The sequence below is a fragment of the Meriones unguiculatus genome, chromosome 9 (assembly GCF_030254825.1).
Source record: "Meriones unguiculatus strain TT.TT164.6M chromosome 9, Bangor_MerUng_6.1, whole genome shotgun sequence".
Lineage (NCBI taxonomy): Eukaryota > Metazoa > Chordata > Mammalia > Rodentia > Muridae > Meriones > Meriones unguiculatus.
In genome coordinates, this window is record NC_083357.1 from 83,300,237 (window position 1) to 83,324,980 (window position 24,744).

General features: G+C 41.2%; 1 protein-coding gene across 1 annotated transcript in view; it reads right to left on the reverse strand.

Moving 5' to 3' along the window:
• Positions 1–21,873, reverse strand: part of Diaph3 (diaphanous related formin 3) — a 485,489-nt gene extending 463,616 nt beyond the window's left edge. The window contains 1 exon segment of the mRNA XM_060391498.1: positions 21,643–21,873. Within this exon segment, the coding sequence (XP_060247481.1) occupies positions 21,643–21,759 (117 nt within the window). The 5' untranslated portion in view covers positions 21,760–21,873.
• Between the last annotated feature and the right edge of the window lie 2,871 nt (positions 21,874–24,744).

Genomic DNA, 24,744 nt, shown 5'->3' on the forward strand with positions numbered 1-24,744 from the left:
TATGTGCACCTCCCAAAATAACAGGTTTATGCACATTGACTTTGGTTAAGCACATCTACTTGATATTCTACAATGGGGGTTATTACCTCAATTACAATCAGCTGGCTCCCTGAACGGAGTCATTTCAAGCACCTGTGACACAAGAGGCACGTGTCAAGTTCTGAGAGAACACGTCATGTGGTCTAACTCTTAAAAAGCAAAGTCAAGGAAATCAAGTATAAAGCAGAAATCCTATTTAGCATAGTATGCCACCTCTTTATCCAATGGAAATACTAGCAAAGACCAACAGGAGTTATTTCAGGAAAATACCATAAAAGTGATAGATTTTTTTTTAAGGGCAAACAGTGAAAATAGACAATTTTAGGAGAAATAAAAAATTCTGACTAAAACCTGCAGAGGAGGTCTAAATTATCAATATCCTGGTAATAACCTGTATTTCAAACACTTGGGAGGTAGATGCTAAAGAATCAGGAGTTCATGGCCAGCATAGAATACATAACAAATCTGAGGCCGTTCTGGGATACATGTTTTCTGGGTTTTGGTTTTCAAAAAAAAAAAATCAGAGTAGAAGTCAAAAGAAATGAAAGTCACATGACATAAAATCAAAAGATAGAAGCATGCAAGAAAAACAGGTATATATGTCTGCAAAGGCCAAGAATTAGACAGTCTTTCAAATCAGAAGTCTATGCTAAATGTGTTAGCACACTATATGTCCAGCACTTGAGAAACTGAGGCAAGACGACCATAAGACCAAGACCAGACTGGACTACACTGCCAAAACAAGATTAGATAGACAGATAGATAGACAGACAGACAGACAGATAGATAGACAGATAGATAGATGAGTCGTGCTCACTGCTTTCATTTCAGTCACATGTAAAAATCAGGTTATCTTTCGTTGTATTAGTTTCCAAAGTGAGTTAAATGTCATTCAAAGTTTGAATGAACTAGACTATTTAGGTATGTATAAACCCAGATACAGCATATTACTAAATACACTACTTTACACAGAAAACCACGAGGAATCAAAACAATCATAAAACAGGGGTAGGAACCACAGAAAATCTCAAGGGACGAAGGTATGAGAAGCAAATCAGAGCCTGAGGAAAAGAAGCGAACAGGTCAGGTTCATTATTCCTACTCCTCAGAAAAACACATCTCTATCGATTCTCAGCACTAGCAGGACAAGCCAGAAGGGTCTGGAATGGTGGCAAAGGCAGGACTGATGACAAGCCTGAAGGTATTGAATGACCAATGGACAGCTAGAAACCTGACCTTAGAAATCGGTATCCAAACAATAAAGTAAAAAAAAAAAAAAAAAAACTTGCTTTCAAAATGTGACTTTCACAAACATAATTATTTGCCTTCACATGTGAGCAGCAAAACTGAGTAGATCTAAGCCCTGGTAATTTCCCCTAAAAACTGTAGTGTCCAAAAGCAATCTGCTTCAAACCTAAAGGAAAAACATGCAAGCACTACTTAGCAAGCAAAAAAGCTGTAACATGTGACAACTTTTTATGGAATGCTTGACTGGTGTGTGTGTGTGTGTGTGTGTGTGTGTGTGTGTGTGTGAGAGAGAGAGAGAGAGAGAGAGAGAGAGAGAGAGAGAGAGAGAAAAAGAAAGAAAGAAAGAGAGAGATGTGTTTATATGTGGGAGTGTGTGCATGTGAATGTGGGCACATGTGTGCCACAATAGCGATTTTGTGGTCAAAGGACAGCCTCAGGTGTGTGTCCTCACCATCCTCCCCATTTGAGGCAGGGTATCTTGTTCCCTATGTACACCTAGCTACCCTGCCCAGATCCTCAGGAGATCTGAGGCTCTGCCCCTAACCTCCATGCCACACATCAAGGAATTCCTGACTCACAGTATCTCAGCTGGCTTACATGTGTTCTCAGGATCGAAAGTCCTGTCCTTAACCGTGCACAAGCAGCACTTTACGCAGTGAAACATCCCCCGGTCCTCAATGTTAATAATCAATTCAAGTCATATCATCATGAAGCTTCCACTCTCTGAAGGCCTGTGGATTTGGCTTATATACTTGTAAAATGAAGACTGTCTACTGACTGGAAATTGCGGAGAGTGAAAAAGAGTGATTGGCACAAAACCCTCTGAGAACTCTGGGGGTCTGGCCTTACTTTTGAGTATACAAAATGTAAAGGGAATGCCCTTAATTGTTGGGGGCAGGGGGAACTGTATAGCAAAGATATAGTATACTGATAGTGAAGATGCTGGCTAACCAAGACACCTTTAAATGAAGCATATGGCTTCCTCGCCACTAACAGCAGCCTTTACCATCTTCCGGGGAAAAGAAAGAACTGCATGCATCATCAGATCATGAGCAACATTATCAGCATCCACCCCAAGAAGGAAAAACTAAAGATTAGTAAATGGAAGCAAGTGAGAACACCATTTAAAAAACTAATAACCTAGAAAAGCGCAGTGCCGCACACCTGTAATCCCAGCACTTGAGGAGGCAGAGGCAGGCAGATCATTGTGAGTTCAAGGCCAGCCTGATCTACAAAGCGAGTCCAGAACAGCCAAGGCTACACAGAGAAACGCTGTCTTGGTGGTGGGGAGGGGGGACCAATAACCCATTAGAATTATTAGGGTTATATTTACCCACAAAAAAAGTAAATAAAAACTTGAGAACATATACTTTTAGACATTAATGTGATTGTTTGACCTTTAGTTGTGTGGCCTAATGTATTCTTAATGCTTTATGGTAGTGGACCAGAATAACACTGCTGATACTAAAATACACAACACTCTCTATACAGGACAACTGGTAATTGGCTAAATCGTAACTGAAGGCCATTAAGACTTTTTTCCCAAGCCAAAACCTCACCCTTTCTGCTGTGGTCCTATGTTCAACCTACTAATTCTATTTTCTCAGTAAAAAGTAAGGGGCATGATTTACAGAGAGGTAACAATGCTTTCTACTAATGACAGTTCCTAGGACAAACGGTCAAGAAGGTCACTGTGGAATTAAAAGAGAAAAAAAAGGAGGAAGGAGGCTTTTATAGGATTTTCTTCAAAAGAACATAGGATCCAAGAGAGAGGGAAAAAAGTAGAAACATAGAACATAGGTTTCTATACTCCCATTTAAGCAATGCATCAAAACTTTTATTGAAGATAGTGCATGCTGTCAAAAGATAGATTTAGAACTTTCAGAGCATACCACTAAATGCTGTGAATCACAAGAGGGATGAGGACACAGTTCCTCCCCATCAACATTTACAGTAAAAAGACAAAGACAGATAATAAAGAGGCAACAACAGACAAATACAAAATATACAAGGCACCACCATGCATTCCCCAGAGGCAAGTGCAAAGAAAAGATTCCAAGGCATAGTCCAAACCTTACCAGTCTTTATAGTTAACACATGGAGCCACCAGAACAAAGTATCTATCCCTTAATGTCATTAAGAGCAGGATAGCCATCAAGTATCAACCTAGCATGATTAGATCAATTTACTGTTTTCATAAAACCAAAGATAATATTTACATTTGTACGATACAATTTAATCCACTAGCTTTCCATCATTTAATTGGGCTGCTAAAGGGATCACCACTAGGACACAGCTTTAAGAAAGCCTTCAAAGAGACCTGACTTAGGTACACCATTGATAAACTAGACCTTGCATATTGGCTGGCTTTTAGCTTGTCCGTGTGCACAGGAATCACAGCTCCCATTGAGAAAGAAGGTACAAAGCCCCAGATCCTCTGTCAGCAGGTCTACGGTGGCACTTAGGAACTGAAGTGCCTAGCATGTACTTTGATAAGGGTGATGCTCACTCAGACAAGACATTCTGCTCTAGCACTGACTATCCAATGTTGCCTCAGCCGCCTTTTTCAATTTTTTATAAGCTGTACTTTAAAAGACTTATAAACAAGTCACATGAAAGGTATAGAAGGAAAAAAAATTCAAAGAAATGAGAAACAAGGAGCTAGAATAGTTGGGACAGGCTCTGACGTCAGTATGGAAAGGAAGCAGTTAAGAGAATTCAACAATGTCTGGTGTATAAGACGAACTATCAACCCTCACTCTTTCAAAGCAGTTTACCCAGCTGCTAAGGTACATTTAATCTCATAAAAATACATTTCATAAAAGTCGGAGCAATGGCTCAACAGTTAAGAGCTCATCCTGCTCTCCCAGCATCCCGCAGGTTACTCACAACCACCTATAAACTTGAGTTCCAGGGAAGCTGACACCCTCTTTTGGACTGTGTAAGCATCTGCACTCACATGATATACAGCTACATACACACACATAATTTTAAGAAGAGAGTAAATCCTTCAAAAGAATACATTTACTACCTAAATAACTGAGGAGTACACCAAATCATGACATGAGTTGGGCATGGTAACACATGCCTATAATTCTAGCATTCTGGAGACGGCTTGGACTAAAAAGCAAAAATAAAAACAGACACAACACTATTTGTTTCACAAAATATGAAATGGAAGCTTACTAACCAGCATGCCTGGAGTGGAAAACCCAAGGATCAGCCTTCCCCTAATCATACCTGTGCTTGGAGAGAGCATGTTGAATTCATATTGAGGTCCAGACTATTCCTTCATACCAGTAACAAGAATGTAGACTTTAATCTAATAACATTTCTAATTCACATGCCTGTGTTTTTCTTAATGTCAACACCAATTATAAAGAGTATGAAATAATTATTATTTCTAATCATGTCACTAAACAAACCTACAGGATCATCTCCCACGTATTCACAGAACTACAACACAGATGTGAACATATCATTCTTCGAGGTCCTTGGATTATCATCTCAAAAAGGTACAAAAGATAACACTGTAGCTTCCCTACCCTTAGGATAAGAGTAAAGCTGGCTCTTTGATAACATGAAGAAAAGTTTTTAATTTGACTGGCGCTTTGTGCAGCAATGGAGTATGTTTTTAGTCTGTATGGAGAAATGTCAGAGAAGAAATGGTAGGGATTTCTCTACAGTCTCTTTTAATCATTCATATACACTGTAATCCTGACTGGCTCAGAAAGGCAATCACACCATCCTTTAACCAGGTTTCTCTTTTGTTCACATAGAGGACCAATGTCTCCCTCTTCCATAATCACAATACTGTGGAAAGAGGAAAGATCTGCTTTCAGATGAAGGTAGCATCCATGAAGCTCCAGAAGAGGCTAGAAAGACACATTTTTATGAGGGTGCAGCAGTATTTTCAATATGATCAAAGCATCCCCTGCTAAGAAGGCCCACACCTCCAGAAAAACAAGCCTTAAAGAACAACTTTTGTTTGGACCTCCTTCCAATACTATGCATCACTGTGTCTGGGTACGGAACAAGCTATTTTTTGAAAAATTCAAATATAACTCTATTCTTCTTCCCTCAATGAACTCATTCAAAAACTAAACCGAAATACAATAGCTAATTCTAGTAAGGCAGTTTTAAGACCTATTTTAAGATTTTCTCTTCAGCTGCTCTTGTTCTTTGAATCTATACTATCAGATCAAAAGCACTTCCACTTTCCCTGGTGAATCCAGGGAAATGCTGGGCAGGTCTCTGAAGCACTTTCCAAATGGGTTCAGTTCTAGGTTAAGAGTGCGAGTTCCAAGTGTGCTTCCATCTGGGGAAGGATAAAAAGCAACAATCTGCTCTAAGGGAAAATGCACTAGTTCCAGAGCACCCAGACAGGTGAAGCTTATCTAAGCCGGGCAGCCTGTGAGAGTGCTTTGGCCTCCTAGGCTCTGGTCCAAATCAGGAATTCAGAGTGAATATTCCTGAGGCCAACACAGCTTCATGTATTGTTCCACACACCTGAGAAAGATTTTGCTTATATTTCAGCATCACCTGGAAGAAATCTGATTAGACTGACTGAATGACTGAGTAAAACAAACCCCAGGCACATCCTCTGTACCCTTTGAATTCTAATAGTTATATTGGGGAGGAGCACACACAATCAAAGGTTTACATACAAGTGTGCATCACTGCAACAGCACACAAAACAAGGAAAGAATGAATCATGTTAGTGCACAAAAGCCCTGGCCACTCAGCAGAAGGCAAGCCGAGAAGCAAGGGCAGCAGTAGGGAAAGAGCTTCATCATAAACGAGGTGAAATCATAAGATGGCAGGGACTATCATCCCTAGAGACCATGCTGTAGGAAAGCTGATTGAGGGGCAGTTTATGTAGATGAGTGAGATGTCAGGGTGGGTGAGATGTCACTTGTGGTGAAATGAAACACACCTTAATCACAAGGTGTTTTTCAGCTCTGCAGATCTCAAGAACCAAGATTATTTCCCTCAGTCTATTCTTGTCACTGATGAGCTTATCTGCATGAAGTTCCGAACACATTACATGATCGGTAGGCTGAGTGGGGTGGGGGTATCTGACCTACTGTAATCTTGTTGATCACTTAACTTGTGGTAACGGGCTTAGTTCACCTGATTAATGAGAAGACAGAGGCCAGATGACGTTAAATAGGGAGTCGTGGGGCACATGATATGATCTCAATGTTCTGCCTCAATAACCCTCCTGTGTGGCTAAAGCACAGCAAAATGCTTACAACATAAGGCGGGCTGTATTTAAAGACAAGAACCACTGCTGATTTTATATAATTAGGATGTGGGATCTGAGGCATGGCTTTCATAATCTTACACATTAGCCAGCTGCATGCAATGTACATTTTTACAATAAAAAAAAAGCTCTAAGTTACCACAGATAACACTTTTCACAGTGAATCAAATATATACAGAATCTTCTTTAGAAATAAAATTGTTTGCATTAGTAAGAAATAAATGGAGACCTAAAATATGCCTAATAAATAAGCACAGCTTTTTTAATAGGCTGAGTTTTGAACGCATATTTCCCAGTGTGTCATAATATATTAAGCACATTATTCATTTGTTTTCTAATTCACATATATAAATTAACCAATCTCAAAAAGCTCCTTGGTTCTGTGAATTATTGATGTTGTCACCTGCTAGGGACTTAATTCCAAGAAAAATATACGAATCACTACATCACAAGCACAAATCCTTTTGACACAAATTCAATTTCTGTGGCAACAATAATATATTGACTTAGCTTATTTTTCTATTTTATGACACTTATTAATGGTGTATTATAAAAGAAATCTATCATTTTCCCTTATTGTAAATGTAAACAACATCATGCCATCTTGGATGAGTTAAGCTACACAACATGTTCATCCAACCTGTTAACACAATAATGTAAATGAGAACAAGATTCTGAAATATAAAAACTGGGAGATGGGATTCTTGAAGACGTCTCATAATACTCATTGTTTCCAATCATACAACAGAACCAGGTTACCAACATGTGTATGACATTAGATTAAATATAAAGAGCATCTAGTCCCTTTCTAGGACCTGATAACCAAAGTGATACAAATAAGAAATGATTGAAATGCAAAATAAAGGGGGAAGTCCTCTAAACATCCAATGACAAAAAAGAGCACCTACCTGCTAAGTATATATTCTTAAATACACGCTGACATGCAAACATCATAGCAATCATCTAAGACCAAGTTCAAATTTATTGCCATAAAGAAATTAAAGCTTGCAATACAGATCCAGACAGATTCCTCAAATATTCATTCATGTAAGTGTTCATTAAACACAACTATATTCTGACAAGGTATTCAGCAATAAATAAAGTTTTTTGGCTTTGTTGTTTACCCTAGAAGAACTTACTTTCTACTAAAGAAACAATCTTAAAATCATATGTGAAATTACAGATGATGTTTGAAGGTCATGGGTTCTCTGTGAAATGACAAGTAGTATGTGACCATAAGGGGAATCTAGAATTTAGGTGAGGCTGTACACTGCAATTTTAAATATGAGAACTAGGGCTGGAGAGATGGCACAATGGTTAAGAGCACTGGCTTTCTCTGCCAGAAGGCACAGGTTCAATTCCCAGCACCCATGCAGTTGTAACTCCAGGTCTGGAAGACCTGACCCTTCTGGTTCTTGAGAACCCCTGCACACCATGTGCAGAGCCACACATAATGCAGACACACACATAATGTCAAAGATAAACATGGGAACTGGGACTAAATGGAGGTCTGGTTGAGAAAATGACACATAAAGAACATAAGAAAAAGCAGCAGGTGGGCTAAAAAGTTAGCTATCTGTATATGGAAACAAGTTTTTCAGATGCAAGGGATAGCCAGCACAGGATCATTAAAAGGCATATGGCTGGAATCAGGCAGGCAGCAAGCCAGACTCAAACACACAGCAAGACTCAAGAACACAGTGAAGACAGCAGAAGCTCGGTCTTACACCAACTTAAGGACGAGAGCTTTTATTCTTCGAGCGAGTCACAAACACTGTGCATGTTCAAAAACACTTTACACATAATCAACTTAAGTAATACATAATACTAACATCAAATCAGTGTATTATATAAGTTACATGATGGGAGGTTGTTGCTGTGCTTAAATAATCATTTACTTCAGGGTCTTTTAATCAGCTTGTTTGGCCAGAGACATTTACTGCTTGTTTGGTTATGCTTCCAGAGTCATTTACTAAAGACATTAGAAATACTCCCCAAACACTAAAAGCCAATAAAAGCAATTTTGGGACAAACTCGGCTAATTCTGCAAACAAAACTGGCTTTTTAATGTAGGATTAGTCCAAAGGGCATAAAGAACAGTCAAGCTTGTTTAAGGAAAAGAGGGTAAGGGGAAAATACTTACCTAACAACTAGGTAAACATCACTCGAAAGGGCCCTTGGAACAGTGGGCACTATTTCTAAGAAGTTCTCTACTGTCTTCACACAGATAGCCCTGGTCATAATGACTCCCAGGAAGGCCAGCCCTGGCTGGTGTTTGGCCCTGCTCCAGCTCCTTTCTGCAGGTAGCATTCCCCAAATTCCTGAAGCAGCAACTGTTCATTCTCTCCTCGGTAATTCTATACACAAAGTTGTAACCTTTCTGGAAGGAAAATACCCTAAAGACAAATTTCTGCTGCCTCTGGCTATCAGAAATAACATCTCTTCACCCTGAAGAAATTGAAGTTCCCCAGGAATAGCACACTGAGAAGGAAAAGGCTGAAGCCAGGGGCAAGTCTGAGATTTCACACACTTCGGACAGTATCAGATCACCTTGCTGGACAGAATGAACCAAGGCACTGATGGGCAAGACCACAGCCCATGACAGCAGACTTAATGCATACCTTTTGCCTAACTTAAACCTAAGGCTCATATCCGGACCACAAAGATGCACGTGGAGAGGTCTCAACCCTGCCTATATTGCTTTGGGAGGAATAAGAGTCACATTATGCAGAGGAACAATGGTGGATGCCTAATGAAGAACAAAGTTAGACTGCATGGTTGATGAGAGAAGTGAGAAGGTACTGACTGTCAATTCTAGGCTATAATCCACTATGAGGGCAGGCAATGCCTTGTTTGATTCCTATAACCTTAGAATTCACTTTCCTGAGCTTAAAGAGATACTACACCTGTTCCTTTAAGCCAAATGGCCCTAGACTAAGAATCCAAGCTTGCTAAATGGTCCTCAGGTTCCCCTAAGACACAGCCTATCTCTTCATCATCATGGCCGCTACTCTTTGTATACTTACTACAATTACTAATATGCCAAACTGCCCTACAAGCCAATTATCCCCATATCTCAGAGATCAGAAAATTGAGTGGCCCAGAAGTGACTTGGCAGAGTGGCCAGCCTAATAATCAAATCAAGGTCAACTTAAATCAGATCTGGGCACTTTCCCTTTCCCACTTTCACTCATACCTGTGACAGACCACAAGAGTCACCTCTAGAAAAGACAGTGAAGATGAAACTGCTCTGAGCTAAAGGGCAAAGAAAAGTAAAATCAAATGAGTAAGATGGCGTAATTCCAAACGGATGGCTGTTAGGTAACGACAACACTGAGCACCTAGGATAAGAACTGCAGGGAAAGATATAACACACATTTTTATGAAGGAGTTTCTCCCTCTGATGAAGTAGCAGTATCTAGCAAAAATAAAATGAATAAGTGAATAAACTCTAATTAATAATAAAATAAAATAAATTGAATATCTGAGGTTTCTTTACTCCTCTCGTATATGCACATATGTTTTAAGTGGCAATTTCTTCTGAGATCAAGATCCATCTTGAAGAGAAACTCATTAAAACACAGAACGTTAATTAGAAAGGTGAAACAAGTGTGCTATAAGGCAGTGGTTCTCAGCCTTCCCAATGCTGCAATCTTTTAACACAGTTCCTCATGTTGTGGTAATTCCCAACCATAAAATTATTTTTGTTGCTATTTCATAACTGTAATTTTGCTACTGTTATGAATCATAACGTAACTATCTGTGTATGCCCAGGCCTTAGGTGACCCCTGTGAAAGGGTCATTAGAGCCCCAGGCTGAGAACCGCTCTGCTAAGGCAGATGAAAAAATTCCATCTAGGGAAGCTGTTAAACTCAGGAAGTAAACAACTTCAGGAAGATACTAAGGCCCTCCCTGCCCAGGCACATGCAGCAATAAGGACCACCTACAGACCAACCCAACTGTCCCAGGGAGTCAGAGGTCAGAGCTGCCTGGAGGAGACTCAGGCCAGCTGAGCTGCCTGAACAGGCACTCTCCAACCTGGGCAACTGCACGCAGGTTATGTAAGTAACTCCAGGGTTTCAGTTTTCACGCGCCCACAATAGAGTGGGCTTTAGTGATGCAACTGTCTCTGAATCATTTCTGTTTCTATACATAACCCCTCACCTATGTTCCTGTAAACAGACCCCAATATAATGAACTGGTGAAGCTTGTTGGATTTTGGTGGTATACTCACTTTGGCCTTTCTTGGTTCCCTATCTAAGGTGAGTGGATGTTTGTTGATGCCTTTTTAGGAATAGTATCACCCAGCACTATGTGTTAAGCTTTAGTGGGTGTACAATTTTATAAACTCTACATACTGATTCAGGATAAAGCAGAAACCATAAAAATAACCACATTCCAACATAATATTTTCAGAAGCTTCATACCTAATTAAAGAAAATTAATTTTTAAAAGTTTAATAGTTAGAGATTAACTAAACTATCACTAAGTGTCCTTGCCTAATTTGACTAATACTTTTTTATTTTATCCTCTAAATTGTTGGCTAACTTAAGTCATATCAAAAAGATTGCACATTTGCAAGGTGATTACATGACTACAGCAGGGAAAGCACAATTGGAGTTCTTCCATATACTTCCAATACTAATAAGCTTGGATCATATTTCAGGAGACATAGAGAGCCTGAAGCTAGCAAGCCACTTGTCAGGCCTGGGACATGGAGACCTACCTATGAAACACAGAACTTCTCTCTAAGAACTCCCACAGCCCAGCTACATACATGTTTGAGGCCAGTGTGGCCTACATGACATCATGAGATACTTCCTCAGAATAAAAATAAATAAGCAAATAATTACAAAATAAATTTATACAAAAGGAAATCACATCTACTAATGAAATAACCCACAATAATAACACTGTTTAGCATAATCACTGAAAAAAAATAGAAACATGGTAACCAGAGAGCAACTTTAAAAGTCAGGGCTCCATGGCAGCTCAGTATCCAAGTAGATTCCCTAAGGGGAACAGGAACTGTCCGTGACATGAACTCGGTGGCTGGCCCTTTGACCACCTCCCTCTGATGGGGGAGCAGCCTTGCTGTGCCACAGAGGAGGACAATGCAGCCAGTCCTGATGAGACCTGATAAGCTAGGGTCAGATGGAAGTGGAGGAGGACACCCCTATCTGTGGACTAGGGGAGGGATATGGAAGGAAATGAGGGAGGGAGGGTGGGGTTGGGAGGGAATGAGGGAGGGGGCTACAGCTGGGATACAAAGTAAATAACCTGTAATTAATATAAATAAAAAAAATTTAATTAAAAAAAAAAGTCAGGGCTCAAGTACACTTCCAGTGCTCCTATCTAGCAAGCCCTGTTCCCTACTGGGACACCTCAGGGCTCAAGTACACTTCCAGTGCTCCTATCTAGCAAGCCCTGTTCCCTACTGGGACACCTCAGGAAGGTTCCCAAGCCTCTTCAGATCCCTGTGAGAGCCATGCTTCAAAGTAGCATGTGAGTAGTAAGTGATTACAATTGTGCCCAGCCCAGGGTCAGAGGAATGTAAAATAGAGGCTGTACTCATGATGTGCCTACAGTATTCAAACCCACACATTAGGAGCCAAAGGACAAAATAGCAGGGAAGGTTTCCACTAGGATACAGCAACCAAGCTCAACACTGTGACAACTGCCAACTTGCTCCAAGTGCGGAGATCTGAGGTAAGACAAGGGAGCTCAAGGTCATTTTATCTATTTATATTTCACCATGTGTGAGGCTGGAGGAAGTAAGGCATAAGGCATCCAGAATCAAAGAGAGCTGCAGGGTTCCCTTTGTGAAGGGTGGGGGGCTCTAGTAAGAAGCAAATGTTGACAGCAGAAGGAGGCAGAGAACAAGAGAGGCAAGGTCAGGGGATAGAGGTTGAGAGTAAGAAGAAAGGAAGGAATTATGTCCAGGGCCCAAAGTTCATGATATGTGTCCCACTCCAATAAAGGGGAGAGTGCGTGGACACAAGCCCAGTGTCTGGCAGGAAGGAAGTTATGAGAAGAGACTAAGGGGAAAAGTAAAAGGAAAAAAGGTCAAAATGTTCAATAGCAGAGCTCCTGTCAGATCCCTTCAATATGATCAACTCTGCATGTCATGCTGTGTTTCACAGCAATGAGCTCTCCGAGACTTTGACATGTCCCTAAAATGAACAGAGCTAGTACACCTAGTAAAAAGATCTCATATATGCACTGGTAAGCACTATGCCTAACCTGTGATGATAAGCATCAACCCAACTAATACAACAAACTACAGACAGCGATCATTTCTGTCTGAAGTGATCGCTGGAAGTTCACGCACAGATTAAGAATTGCAGCTTAAACCTAAACTATCACCATGGTTATAGCTGGAGCTATAAAGCTTCTCGGAGTTTTTGTTTTGGTCTGGTTTGTTTTTTGTTTTTTTTGAGACAGGGTTTCCTGTGTGGTCTTGGCAGCCCTGGACTCGCTTTACAAACAGAGATCCACCTGCCTCTGCCCCCCTGCCTCTGCCCCCCTGCCTCTGCCCCCCCGCCTCTGCTATATAGTGAGTTCAAAGCCAATTTAGAGTACATTAGACCACTGTCTCAAATAAAAGAAATTAATCCATGTACTCATAACCAAACCTTCAGCAGAGTGCAGGATACTATATGAAAGAAGGGGGAGTTAGTATGACGTGGAAAGGATAGGAGCTCCACAAGGACCAAATATATCTGGGCACAGGGGTCTTGAGATTTGACACTCCACCAAGGACCATGTATGGATATAACCTAGAACCTCTGCTCGGCTGAAGCCCGTGGTAGCTCAGTAACCAAGTTTCCCATAGTAAGGGGAACAAGGACTATTTCTGACAGGAACTCAATGGCAGGCTCTTTGACCTCCCTACCCCCCAAGGAAGGAGCAGTCCTGCTAGGCCACTGAGGAGGATTTTGCAGCCATTCCTGAAGATACCTGATAAAACAAGGTGAGATGAAAGGGGAGGAGGTCCTCCCCAATCAGTGGACTTGGAAAGGGGCAGGGAGATGAGGGAGGGAGGGAGAAAGGGTTTGGGAGGGTATGAGGGAACGGGATACAGCTGGGATACAGAGTTAATAAAATGTAACTAATGGAAAATAAAAAAATTAAAAAATTTAAAAAAAATTAATCCATGTAACATACTCTAAGGATTTCAAAAACTTCTACAGCACACCTGCTTGGAGGAAGCAGTCTCACTCTGAACAGGCACTTAGCTATTCTTTAACTTACGAAGCTATGACTTGAACCTCATCTACCTAAACGCAGCTCAAATCACTCAGCACAAAAAATGCCCTCATCTGATACATTAAGTCATAGCCTTCTTCCTTCCCAAGATTTACTATGTTACCTTGATGATCAATGACTGGAACAAAGAAATTACTAATTCCATTCACAGATCTAAATTGAAAGAAAAAAAGAAAAGAGTAAAATCAAAACCTGTTTTAATTTTTTTTAAGGGAGAGGACCATGAATTTTTTTGATATTTTAAAATTATTTTTTATATTAATTACAGTCCAGGCTCTGTTTCCCAGCTGAAGCCCCCTACCTCATTCCCTCCCAATCCCACACTCCCTCTCTCATCTCCTCCAATATCCCTCTCCAAGTCCACTAATAGGGGAGGTCCTCCTCCCCTTCCATCTGACCCTAGTTTATCAGGTCTCATCAGTACTGGCTGTATTGTCCTCCTCTGTGGTCTGGCAATGCTGCTCCTCCATCAGGGGGAGGTGATCAAAGAGCCAGCCACTGAGTTTATGTCAGAGACAGTCCCTGTTCCCCTTTCGCACTCACTTGGAGGCTGAGCTGCCATGGGCTACATCTGAGTAGAGGTTCTATCCATGAATGGTCCTTGGTTGGAGTACCAGTCTCAGAAAAGACCCCTGTGCCCAGATTTTTTGGTTCTGTTGCTCTCCTTGTGGAGCTCCCGACCTCTCAGGTCTTACTATCTCCCCCTTCTTTCATAAAATTCCCTGCACTCTGCCTAAAGTTTGCTTATGAGCTTCAGCATCTGCTTTGATATATTGCTGGGTAGTCTTTCAGAGGCCCTCTGTGGTAGACTCCTGTCCTGTTTTTCCTGTTTTTTCTTTCTTGCAATGTCCATCCCATTTGCATTTCTGAGTGAGGATTGATCATCTTACCCAGGGTCCTCCTTCTTGCTTAGCTTCTTTAATTGTACAGATTTTAGTATGCAAAACCTGCTTATTTAAAATAAAATGCTTTTAAATTTTTCTAAGCCCTGTAAGACCTCAAGGGAAATTACAGGGACATAACAAATGAAGAAGAGAAAAAGGACATTTCAGTGGGATTTAAAATTTTTCATTTTTAAAGCTTATTTGTGAGAGCCTCTTTTATTATTAAATATATAAAGATATATTTAAGACTACAAGGCTCTATTTTACCCAAGATGCCTATTAGAACTAACCTTCGGACATTCGCTTTATACACCCTCACTACTGATAAGTACTGACACCATTTTTGTCTCATCATTAAACAAAAAGCTAAGCTGGAAAACTTGATGCAAGTACTATTAAATCCAATAACAGTGACTCAGTTTCAGCAACAAGTCATCAATCACATTAAACTAATGGTGTTTGTTAATTTGCATCTTAGTAGTTTTATAGTTTTGTTTTGGATTTATGTAAATCTGGCTTAGTTTGATAGCTACAAAAGATCCATAAATACATATACTTTGCTTTATATCTACACATATATTAGGACATTATTTTTATTATCATTCAAGACGATTCCAGAGCATCACAGGAGGTTTTTCTCCTAATTTGTGGTTGTTCCCCTTGTAGGTTTCTTTTGGTTGTAAGTTTCATTTATATGCAGTCCTCAAAGTTCCATGAGCCTCATTTTCCAAAGAGTAACACTCCTCAGAGAGCTTTAGAAACCTGTCCTAACCATTAGTCATTAGATCATGGCCCTGCCACCACTGAAACCTGGCACCGCCAAATAATGTTTCTGTCTCCATCCAGAGGGAGCAAACCTGGTCTTTAACCTGAAGGTTTTCCAGGATGAGGAAGTTAGTCAAATATCCAGTATGTGTGCCTAGTGACCTAAAATATAAACAGAAATTGCACTGCTGCTATTCCTATAACAATCCTAGCAAAAGCAGCAATGCTTTAAACAGCAGACACTCAGAGACGATAGTGAGCCGAGCCCTGCTCCTCTAGGCCTATAAAATACTAAGTTTTAAACTGCAAAACTGCCCTGCTTTCCATGTGAAGAAAGGCACCTACATTACTGCCTGCAACTACCCAGCTACCACATGGCACAGTTGGGATCCAAGCCCTGAGAATGGGAGAAGTTACTGCTCATGTTATTTATCCATGCCTCCCCAAACAAAAACAGTAACAAAGAATGGCAGGGAGCTGTGTGAAGAGCAAAGGCTATATAGCAAGCTTTCCAGATAGGCTGCAGCACGTTAACTGGAAACTCGATCATTTCAGCAACAAAGCTGAATGCTTTTAAACTCTCAGATTGTCCCCTAAGTTAATAATGACCACTTGCCTTGCTATTTGAGAAAAATTGCTCCCAATGGTAAGGTGTTTCTATGCTGTCCTGCTGCTAGGAAAAAGACATTACCTTTGTAGATGCTTTTCAAAAAGAGCTCAGTGCTTTGATCCTTAATATCCCATGAAGTAAAAGGTTATGCCTAATCTATATTTTATAGATCTAAAAGTCAAATGAGGCTCTGGGATAAACAAGCACAGATATGAAGTAAGCATATTCGTCAGCACTCCATTCCTGGGTTGGATGGCACTACGTGCAGAGTTAAAGACAATTACATTAGTGTAATACCTGGCGGGGTTTTTTTCTTGTATTATTCTGCAAACATAAACAAGTTATATACATGTTAATTTACATTCTATATAAAAAGCCAATTTTAAATCCAATTTATAAGGCAATAAATATATAAAGATCCTAGGACACAGCAATAAAGTTATGCCATAAAGCAGAGTTAATTCAAGGCAACAATAATAAAAGAATGACAAATTTTAGCATTCCACCAACCGCACAAAGGTGTTTCAGGTAACATCTGTTCAGAAGCAATTGCTACAAGACAGACTAGATGTGATGCAAGGTTTCACAGTATAATAAATGTATGTCAGTTTGCTTGCTTCATAATTAAAGACATGCACCTCTGAAAGAAAGCAATTAAGCTTTGCTCTAAATCTGAGACAATCATCCCTATGCCCACCCATCCTTACCCTCAAAGAAAAAGATCCAGCCCAGTCTACAAATACTAAACACTGCATCTCTCAGTGGCTAACTATACTCCCAAAAGAGGCAGTTGATGCATTTTTCATAACACAGCCATTAAAAAAATAGACGGGAGGTGATTTAAGGACCAAGCCTGGATTTCTTACAGCTATATAACCTCGACCAAAACATTAACCTCTGAACCTCACTATTCCTATGACTAAAGATAAAGAAAAAAACTTGTGTTGGTTTTGTTCTGGGGGAGGGTCTTTTTGGAAGGGTAGCTTCTATTCATAGGGAAGACTAGAAAGCAAAATCTGAGAAAGGTTTGGGCTATTTCACAGAAAAACACCCTAAATAAAACAATCTTACCTGCAAATGGAGGTTATTATGGCTGATACATTACAGAGACTGCTGATACAGCTAATATGCATGAAGGCACCCAACACCTTCAACTAATATACCATTATCTGGATTCTGCATTCTTTAGTTTGACTAAATATCTACATAGTAATGCCAGCCAGAGTTTCACAGTAAGACCCTGTTTCAAAAAGAAGAAGAAGAAGAAAAAGGAATTTAAACAGACTAGATGGTTCCAAGCCAATTCAACATGATCATCCTTGTAACTATAATACCTACTTGGCTTCCAATAACAGCTAGAAAAAATATAACCACAAAGCAGGTGGCTAAAATCACAAATTCACCCAGCAGTTCTAGAGGGCAGAAGTTCCAAGTCTGTTTCACTGCACCAAAGTCAGTGTGGTGGTAAGGCCTCTCCTCTAGACACCACAGCAACATGTGTTTGGCCATGACTCGGACACCCATGCTTTGGAGAACACAGGCCCAGTTTCCAATGGCTGTATCACTCATGCAGTCATACCACCTTCGTCTCCTCTGTCGGGAAAACTTTACTTCTCACTGTAGCAACCTAAAATAACCTACCATTTTTAGCCTGCAAACATAACAGTAAAGTTCTTTTTTGCTACATAAGGTAACAGCAGAAGGCTCCACAGACTAACAAGTAGAATGTCTTCCTACACCTGCTTCCAAACACACCCAGACAACAAAGCAAGCATGTCATTAAGCCTTTCTGATTTCACCTCTTCCTAAATTCTACGATAAACACAAGCCGTTCAATTTTCTACCTCTTCCCCCCTCACAACCTACTTATGACTGAGATATCATTACCTACACATTTAGACATTTAGACGGGGAAAGAAGCTGTGAAGGACTCAAACTCCTAAAATCCATTAGAAACAAAGTAATAGTTAAGGATCAAGACTGTGTGGCGGTCAGCACCTTTGTACAACTCATGTTTTCACAAACGACAAAGACTTCAACTAATTGATTTTGAGTGAGCCATGTCCTTAGACCCATCTGTTCTCCACCCAACAGACCAAAACAATGAAGTTTAATCAGGGTAACTGAATTTGGCTGGTTACGGAAGATCCAAACACCAGTTAGCTGATTAGGCTCAAAACAAGCAACTAGTTCAGATATTACCAAAAGACTAGATTAGAACCAATTAAGCCATTTCCTAAGCTATTTCCTACGCTGCTTACAAGAACTAGGGCAGGTCCCACATGCAATGATTCTACTAAATTCCATCTCCGTTTTGAAGCCTGCAGAGGCACCCAGCTCTCCTCTCAGCACCGTCGCACTGTACTGACTGTCCCCAGCGTTAGCTAACTCAGCATCTCAGTACGCATTAGCTGCTGTATCTTCTACTGAAACCAAAGTGGTTGGTTTGCTACTAGCACACAGCAGTTGATTCAGCCAAACATCATACAGTTATAGACCAGCTTCTACTATTTACACTTATCTAGGAAGACATGAAATAAACTACCAATATTTTTTACCCAGTTCGCAAATGACTTGAAGCTAACAGTCTTTTCAGTAGAAAGCAAGGATTCATTTGCCTTATCAAAACAGGATTCAGCAGGCACCAGAAGCGGGGCTTACCTAACACAGGAACCATGTAACCAGTTTACTATCAGCTTTTCGCTTTATAGAAGTGAAAAAAAAAAAAAAAAAAAAAAAAAGAGGGGAGCAAATAAATCATTCCTACCCTTGCCATATGGCAAAGCTACATTACTTGTTCTAAAAGCCCAGAAAATGACATAGTTACCAAAGAAATCAGGTTAACATCGCTTCATCTAAATCAAGAAAAAGCAAAGAACTGACTAGACATCCAGCCATAAAGCTGACTGAACCACAGAGCAATCACTCCTGGCAACACAGCTAGAATCTGTGATAGTCTCCATCCCAAAACACGTTTGCCAGTATGGGATCAAGGCAGGGAGATACTGAAACAGCTGCTCTGAGGCAAATTAGAATAGGCAACGGGCTTGACAAAGACACAGGTGAAGCAGAAGAGTTCAACAGGGAAAAAAAAAACAATGGTCCTAAATTAGCTGCATGCTCAGGGTTCTGCGGGAAACAGAAAAACACCTCCACAGAAAAACACCCCATCTAGACCTCCTGGAATTCCACTGGTTTAAAGTGATGATCTTCCTTAAGCCAACAAGGAGGAAAAAGCAAGCAACCATAAAGCCAAGCCAATGTAAAGGTCCAAAGACCACACATACCAGAACTAATAAGGAATAAACAGCCAAGACACAAAGGACTATCAAGAATGCCCAGACAGGTATGAAAAGGAAGCAACAGGAACTTACCAAAATAAAAAGTAACTGCTAAAATCAAATATTAAGAACAAATATGATAGCAAAGTAGATGATGCCAAATGGCTGAAACAGAAGGCACATGTAATGAAATTACTAGGGCCACATCCTTCTCCAGATATAGCTGATTGATAAGTATAGTTCTCACAGCTCACCAAGGAAACTTCTCTTTGCAACAAATGGAGACCATCATGGAAAACCACACCTGATCATTATGTAGAGTTCCAAAACCCAGTCCCAGTTTATTCATCTACAAAACAAAGCCAGCACCTAAGGCCCAGGGACCATTGCAGAAGAGGAGACATAAAGACTGTAAGAGCAGGAGGGACAGGAAATGTGCTGTGAAATTGTTTCTCCTAAAAATGTCAGAAGTGATACCCATGAAGTCTTACCAACTACTGGCTGCTTAAACAAGACCTAAACAAGGACAGCACCAACAAGAGATGCTAATATGGAAGGTGGAAAGCTCAGGACGAGGAACTTCAGGCAACTAAGAAAGGTGATAGAAGAATAATGCTCTCCAGGGAAAAGCACACCAGCTGTTATCCAATAATAAATGATCAGCCCTGAAAACACAAATACAAGTACTACAGGGACTGAGCAGGTTGTATTCTTATATTTAATAATATATATTTATAATTTAAAAATACATATATATGTAAAAACAACTAAAGGAAAAGAGGCCATGAATTTAAGAAAGGGGTGTTACATGGGAGGGGTTGGAGAGAGGAAAAGGAATGAGGAAAATGGTGTATTTATATTATAATCTCAAAACATTAAAAAATTTAAATAATAATATGTAAACAGAAGTCTAATTGTGGAAATCATCAAGAATCTAAATTACTTCTAAATGAGTTATGAAGTCATGATTCAAATCAAGCCAACCCATGAAGCCAACCTTGTAGGTGTGTTTTCTATCTTAGAACTTCAGTATGTTGTCTTTTAGACTTCATTTCAACTTTACATGACTTTTAACTAATGGTATGGTCAACATGACATACCTGAGAAACAAAATCAAATATTTATTCAGGAATGCTTCGCCGTAAGCTACAGAAATTCGCACATTTTCTGTGGACCATGAGGGTGCAGAAAAAAATACAAAGAGTATTAACCCCGAGAGAAAGTATAAATGGAAGAGATGGCATCTTCCCAAGGATTCCTTTCAGCGTGAGAATCTCTCATGACCAAATTAACTCTCTCCTATTCAGTCTCAGCCCTGACTGGATACAAGTAATGACACACACTGGCCCTTTCCACAAAATATTGCTGTTCCTCTTGTTATTTTGATGCTCTCTTCTGTATGATCAATCCCCACTGCTGCTCACTGTCAGTATTCTGATGTCTCTGCTCTCTGTTGTGTTCAATTACAAGTAAATATTACACCTAGTATTTGATTCACAATCTACATCCCTAAAGTTCATGAAGCGTGGCTTAAATTCTTCAAGTTTTATTTGTCCAGAGAAGGCAAAAGGCAAATGATGTTAGTATCACAAAAAAAGAATTTTCCCATACCTCTAAGTAAAATTAAGTTTCCAATTCTCTTGGACTAATACCAAAATCTGCCAAACCACACAAACTGACAAACCAAATGAAATCATCCTCATTACCTGTTCTTCCTCCAGCTGACCTTAACAAAAACCTTACCAGGTGCTAACCATAGTTCTCGCTCACGAGTTAAGAACGCAAACGCAACCTAGTTAACGGGTTTCTGATACTTGAAGACTCCTTCCAAATTAAACACATTCTTTAGCAGTGACTACATATCCCGCCAAATTTGAAAACGAGTTGCCTCAACTTGGAAAAATACGTTCACCTTAAAAGGTTCTTGTTGTATTAAAACGTTAGGAGGAAGTCGGGGGATTCTCAGCTAGACGTTCATTTTCAGACTTAAGATAAAAGGGTGGGATGAAATTCAACTTTTTTTTTTAATGCAGAATCCGCCTAGATGACGTCAGCACAGAGATATTTGAACTGTTTTTCAGATTGGCACTAGGAAATGCGGAACTTCACAGACAGAACATTAGTCCCAAGTGGGAGTCACATCCCCCGTTACTGTGGGTCTAAACCGCTTAACAGCTCTGAAACAATCGTAGCTGGCCGCTCCCGGGGCTGTCAGCCTGGGACGCAGGGGACTGAAGGTCCCGGGAATCGCCGCACCCCGAGGCCCTGGCCCACACTTACCAACTTGGGGCGCTTCTCCCCGGGCTCGTAGGGACCGGCGCGGGGCGCGGGCGGCAGACCCTTCCTCCGCGACGCCTTGCTGTCCCGGCCGAGAGCGCGCGCCCGGTGCTTTTCCATCTTCCGGGTCTCGATCGCACCCCGATGTGGGGCTGTGCTCCGCAGGATCACCTTCCGGGGTCTCACGCCCGCAGCGCATTAACCGCTGCACCCGGCAGGCCCAACACATCCGAAATCTCCCGCCACCGTAGACAGTCCGATCAGCCAATCCAGAGCCGCGGAGCCGGTAACGCGGCACCCCGCCCCTTCCGGGAACGCCAACGCCTGGGCCTGATTGGCTCTTCGTCCTGTCCATCACGATTCTCCCCCTCCGGCTGTGCAGGCGCCTCGCCCGGAGGTTGAGCGTGAAGTACAGGTTTGGAAGGAAGGTGGAGCCAATGAGAGTCTCTGGCCCGGCTTTGCTTGGACTTGGGGAGTCCCTCGGTACTGTTTGAGCAGCGCTCAGTGTGAAAGTAACTGGTAAGTCCTCTCACTGGTCTCTGGAGATCTCGCTACCTGGGAGAAAATACTCCTGGGCTCAGCTTGCCAGCGCCAATGCTCCTAGAAGGGATGTTTACTAGACTTGGTTACCGTTTACATAAAAACACAGCCTTGGCCTCAAAAGGAATCAGCGAGTGCACGCTGAAACCAAAAATGAGTGACCCTAGCCAAGGAACGTTGCAGAACGGAAGAAAGTCATCAAAGAATTTTTCAGACACATTAGGAGAAAAGAGCCTTTAGATGCTGTGGGATGCCAGTCTCTGGCTTGAGGTTGGTGGAAGCTAGAGGGATTTTTAAGGAAGATCGAAACTTAATAATCACAAGAATGTTAGATCAAACATAGTGATGAATGGCAATTAGGTGAACCAAGATTACTTGCCCCTGGAATTTCAGCATTCCAACTCAACAATCTTGGGAATTCTGGTCAATCAACCTTGTAGAATTATTCATATAGGTGTGGCTTTTTCTGGAACTTTGGTTCACATTTTGAGCAACACAGTATGCCTCAAAGCCTGAGTGCTTACTCTGAATCAACCAAAAATTAAAAGGAACATCATCTAAACAATTCACAGTTTATTGTGTTTCACAGATGTTGATACAAATAGCCAATGTAAAATTGTAACAGCCATTCGACAAGTTTTTAAGAACAGGAGGAGATCGTAAATACAAAGTAGAGGAAACCTGGGCCCAAGCGGCCTTTTTAAGGGAGACTCAGGCACCTGTCCTCAATATGCCAATTAAAGAGAACAGGTAATGAAAAGAAAACTCTGTAGATCCGTTCAGTGTGGCCACACTAGGAAAAGAAAATGTAAACGGAACTTTTATTCACCTGTTTCACTTTTTGTTATGAAGACTTACTGCCTCTGTCTGCTAACCTAGGCCTAGTCTTGGAAGCTTCTAGTCTTAGAATGTTTTCAGCCTCTAAGACTTAACTGCTTAATAAGCTCAGGCTTTCTAGTTTTTACTGAGCTGTGGGCTGCTTGGTTCAGCTGAGCTGCTCTGGCTCTAACTCCTCCCAGCTGACTTACTCAACTGCTTCTCTCTTGGCCCTTGAATTGCTCTGCTTGGCCTCAAACTAACTCCAGCAATCTGCTGTAATCTCCTGGCTTCTTCTCCTTCTCGGGCTCATTGTCTTCACCTGAGTTCTCTCTATGCAACCTGTCTCTATTACCCTCTCAGTAAAATTGCCTCCCCTCAGAAAAGACCCCTGTGGCCAGATTTTTTTGCTTTTGTTGCTCTCCTGGTGAAGCTCCTGTCCCCTCCAGGTCTTTCTATCTCCCCCTTTTTTCATAAGATTCCCTGCACTCTACCCAAAGTTTGAATATGAGTCTCGGCATCTGCTTTGATACCCTACTGGATGGAGTCTTTCCGAGGCCCTCTGTGGTAGGCTCCTGTCTTGTTCCCTGTATTCTCCCTCTTCCAATGTCAGTATCATTTGCCTTTCTGAATAAGGATTGATCATTTTACCCAGGTCCTCCTCCTTGCTTAGCTTCTTTAGGTGTACAGATATTAGTATGTTTATCCTATAGTATAATGCCTAATATCCACTGATAATCCAACCAAGGACCATGCATGGAGATAACCTAGAACCCCTGCACAGATGTAGCCCATGGCAGCTCAGTCTGAAAGTGGGTTCCCTACTAATGGTAACAGGGACTGTCTCTGACATGAAAATAGTGGCTGGCTCTTTGATCACCTCCCCCTGAGGGGAGAGCAATCTTACCAGCCCACAGAGGAAGACAATGCAGCCAATCCTGGTAAGACCTAATAGCCTAGAAGGAGGACCTCTCCTATTAGTGGACTTGGGGAGGGGCATGGGAGGAGATGAGGGAAGGAAGGTGGGTTTGGGGGGGATGAGGGAGGGTACTACAGCTGGGATACAAAATGAATAAACTGTAATTAATAAAATAAATATTTTTAAAAAAAAAATGCCTCCCCTCTCTCTGCATTGCCTTGTAAGTAGCTTCCCTTTCCTCTCTTTTCCCGTGACAGAGATTCTGTCAAATTTTTCGCTGACTTGTCACTTTTTCTGCTACTCAAAACATCACTTTCAAACATGGGTGCTTCCTTCTACAAACTAACTCTACCTTCATTGTTTGGGATTAAAGGCATATACCACTCCACCTGGACCTAAGCTTTTTTTGCCTGAAATTTGCTCTATACCAGGCTGGCCTTGAGCTCAGATCTGGTTGCCTCTGTCTCCTGGACTGTATTCCAGCGGAATCATACAGAAGATCTTTGGATGTGATCTCTTGCAAGAGCAGCTGTGTTCTGAATTAAAATTCCTCTACAAGGAACAAATGAAGAAATCCCAGGATCTCTCCATCTTTGGAGCTGTGAAATGAGGTTTAGGTTTGAGTAGTGGGCAAGGGGTACGCATACCTGAGCAGCAATGTGATCCTACACATCCTCATTGTGATGGCTCCCTTGAGCTTCATTAGTATGTAAGATGGTGACAAGCTGTCAGCACTGTGTCACATCTCTTCCTAGGAGATCCCCCTCTGGCTGGCACCAAGATTCAGCCTTTTCCTTCTCCATTGTTGAATAGGGAGGGGCAGGATGGTT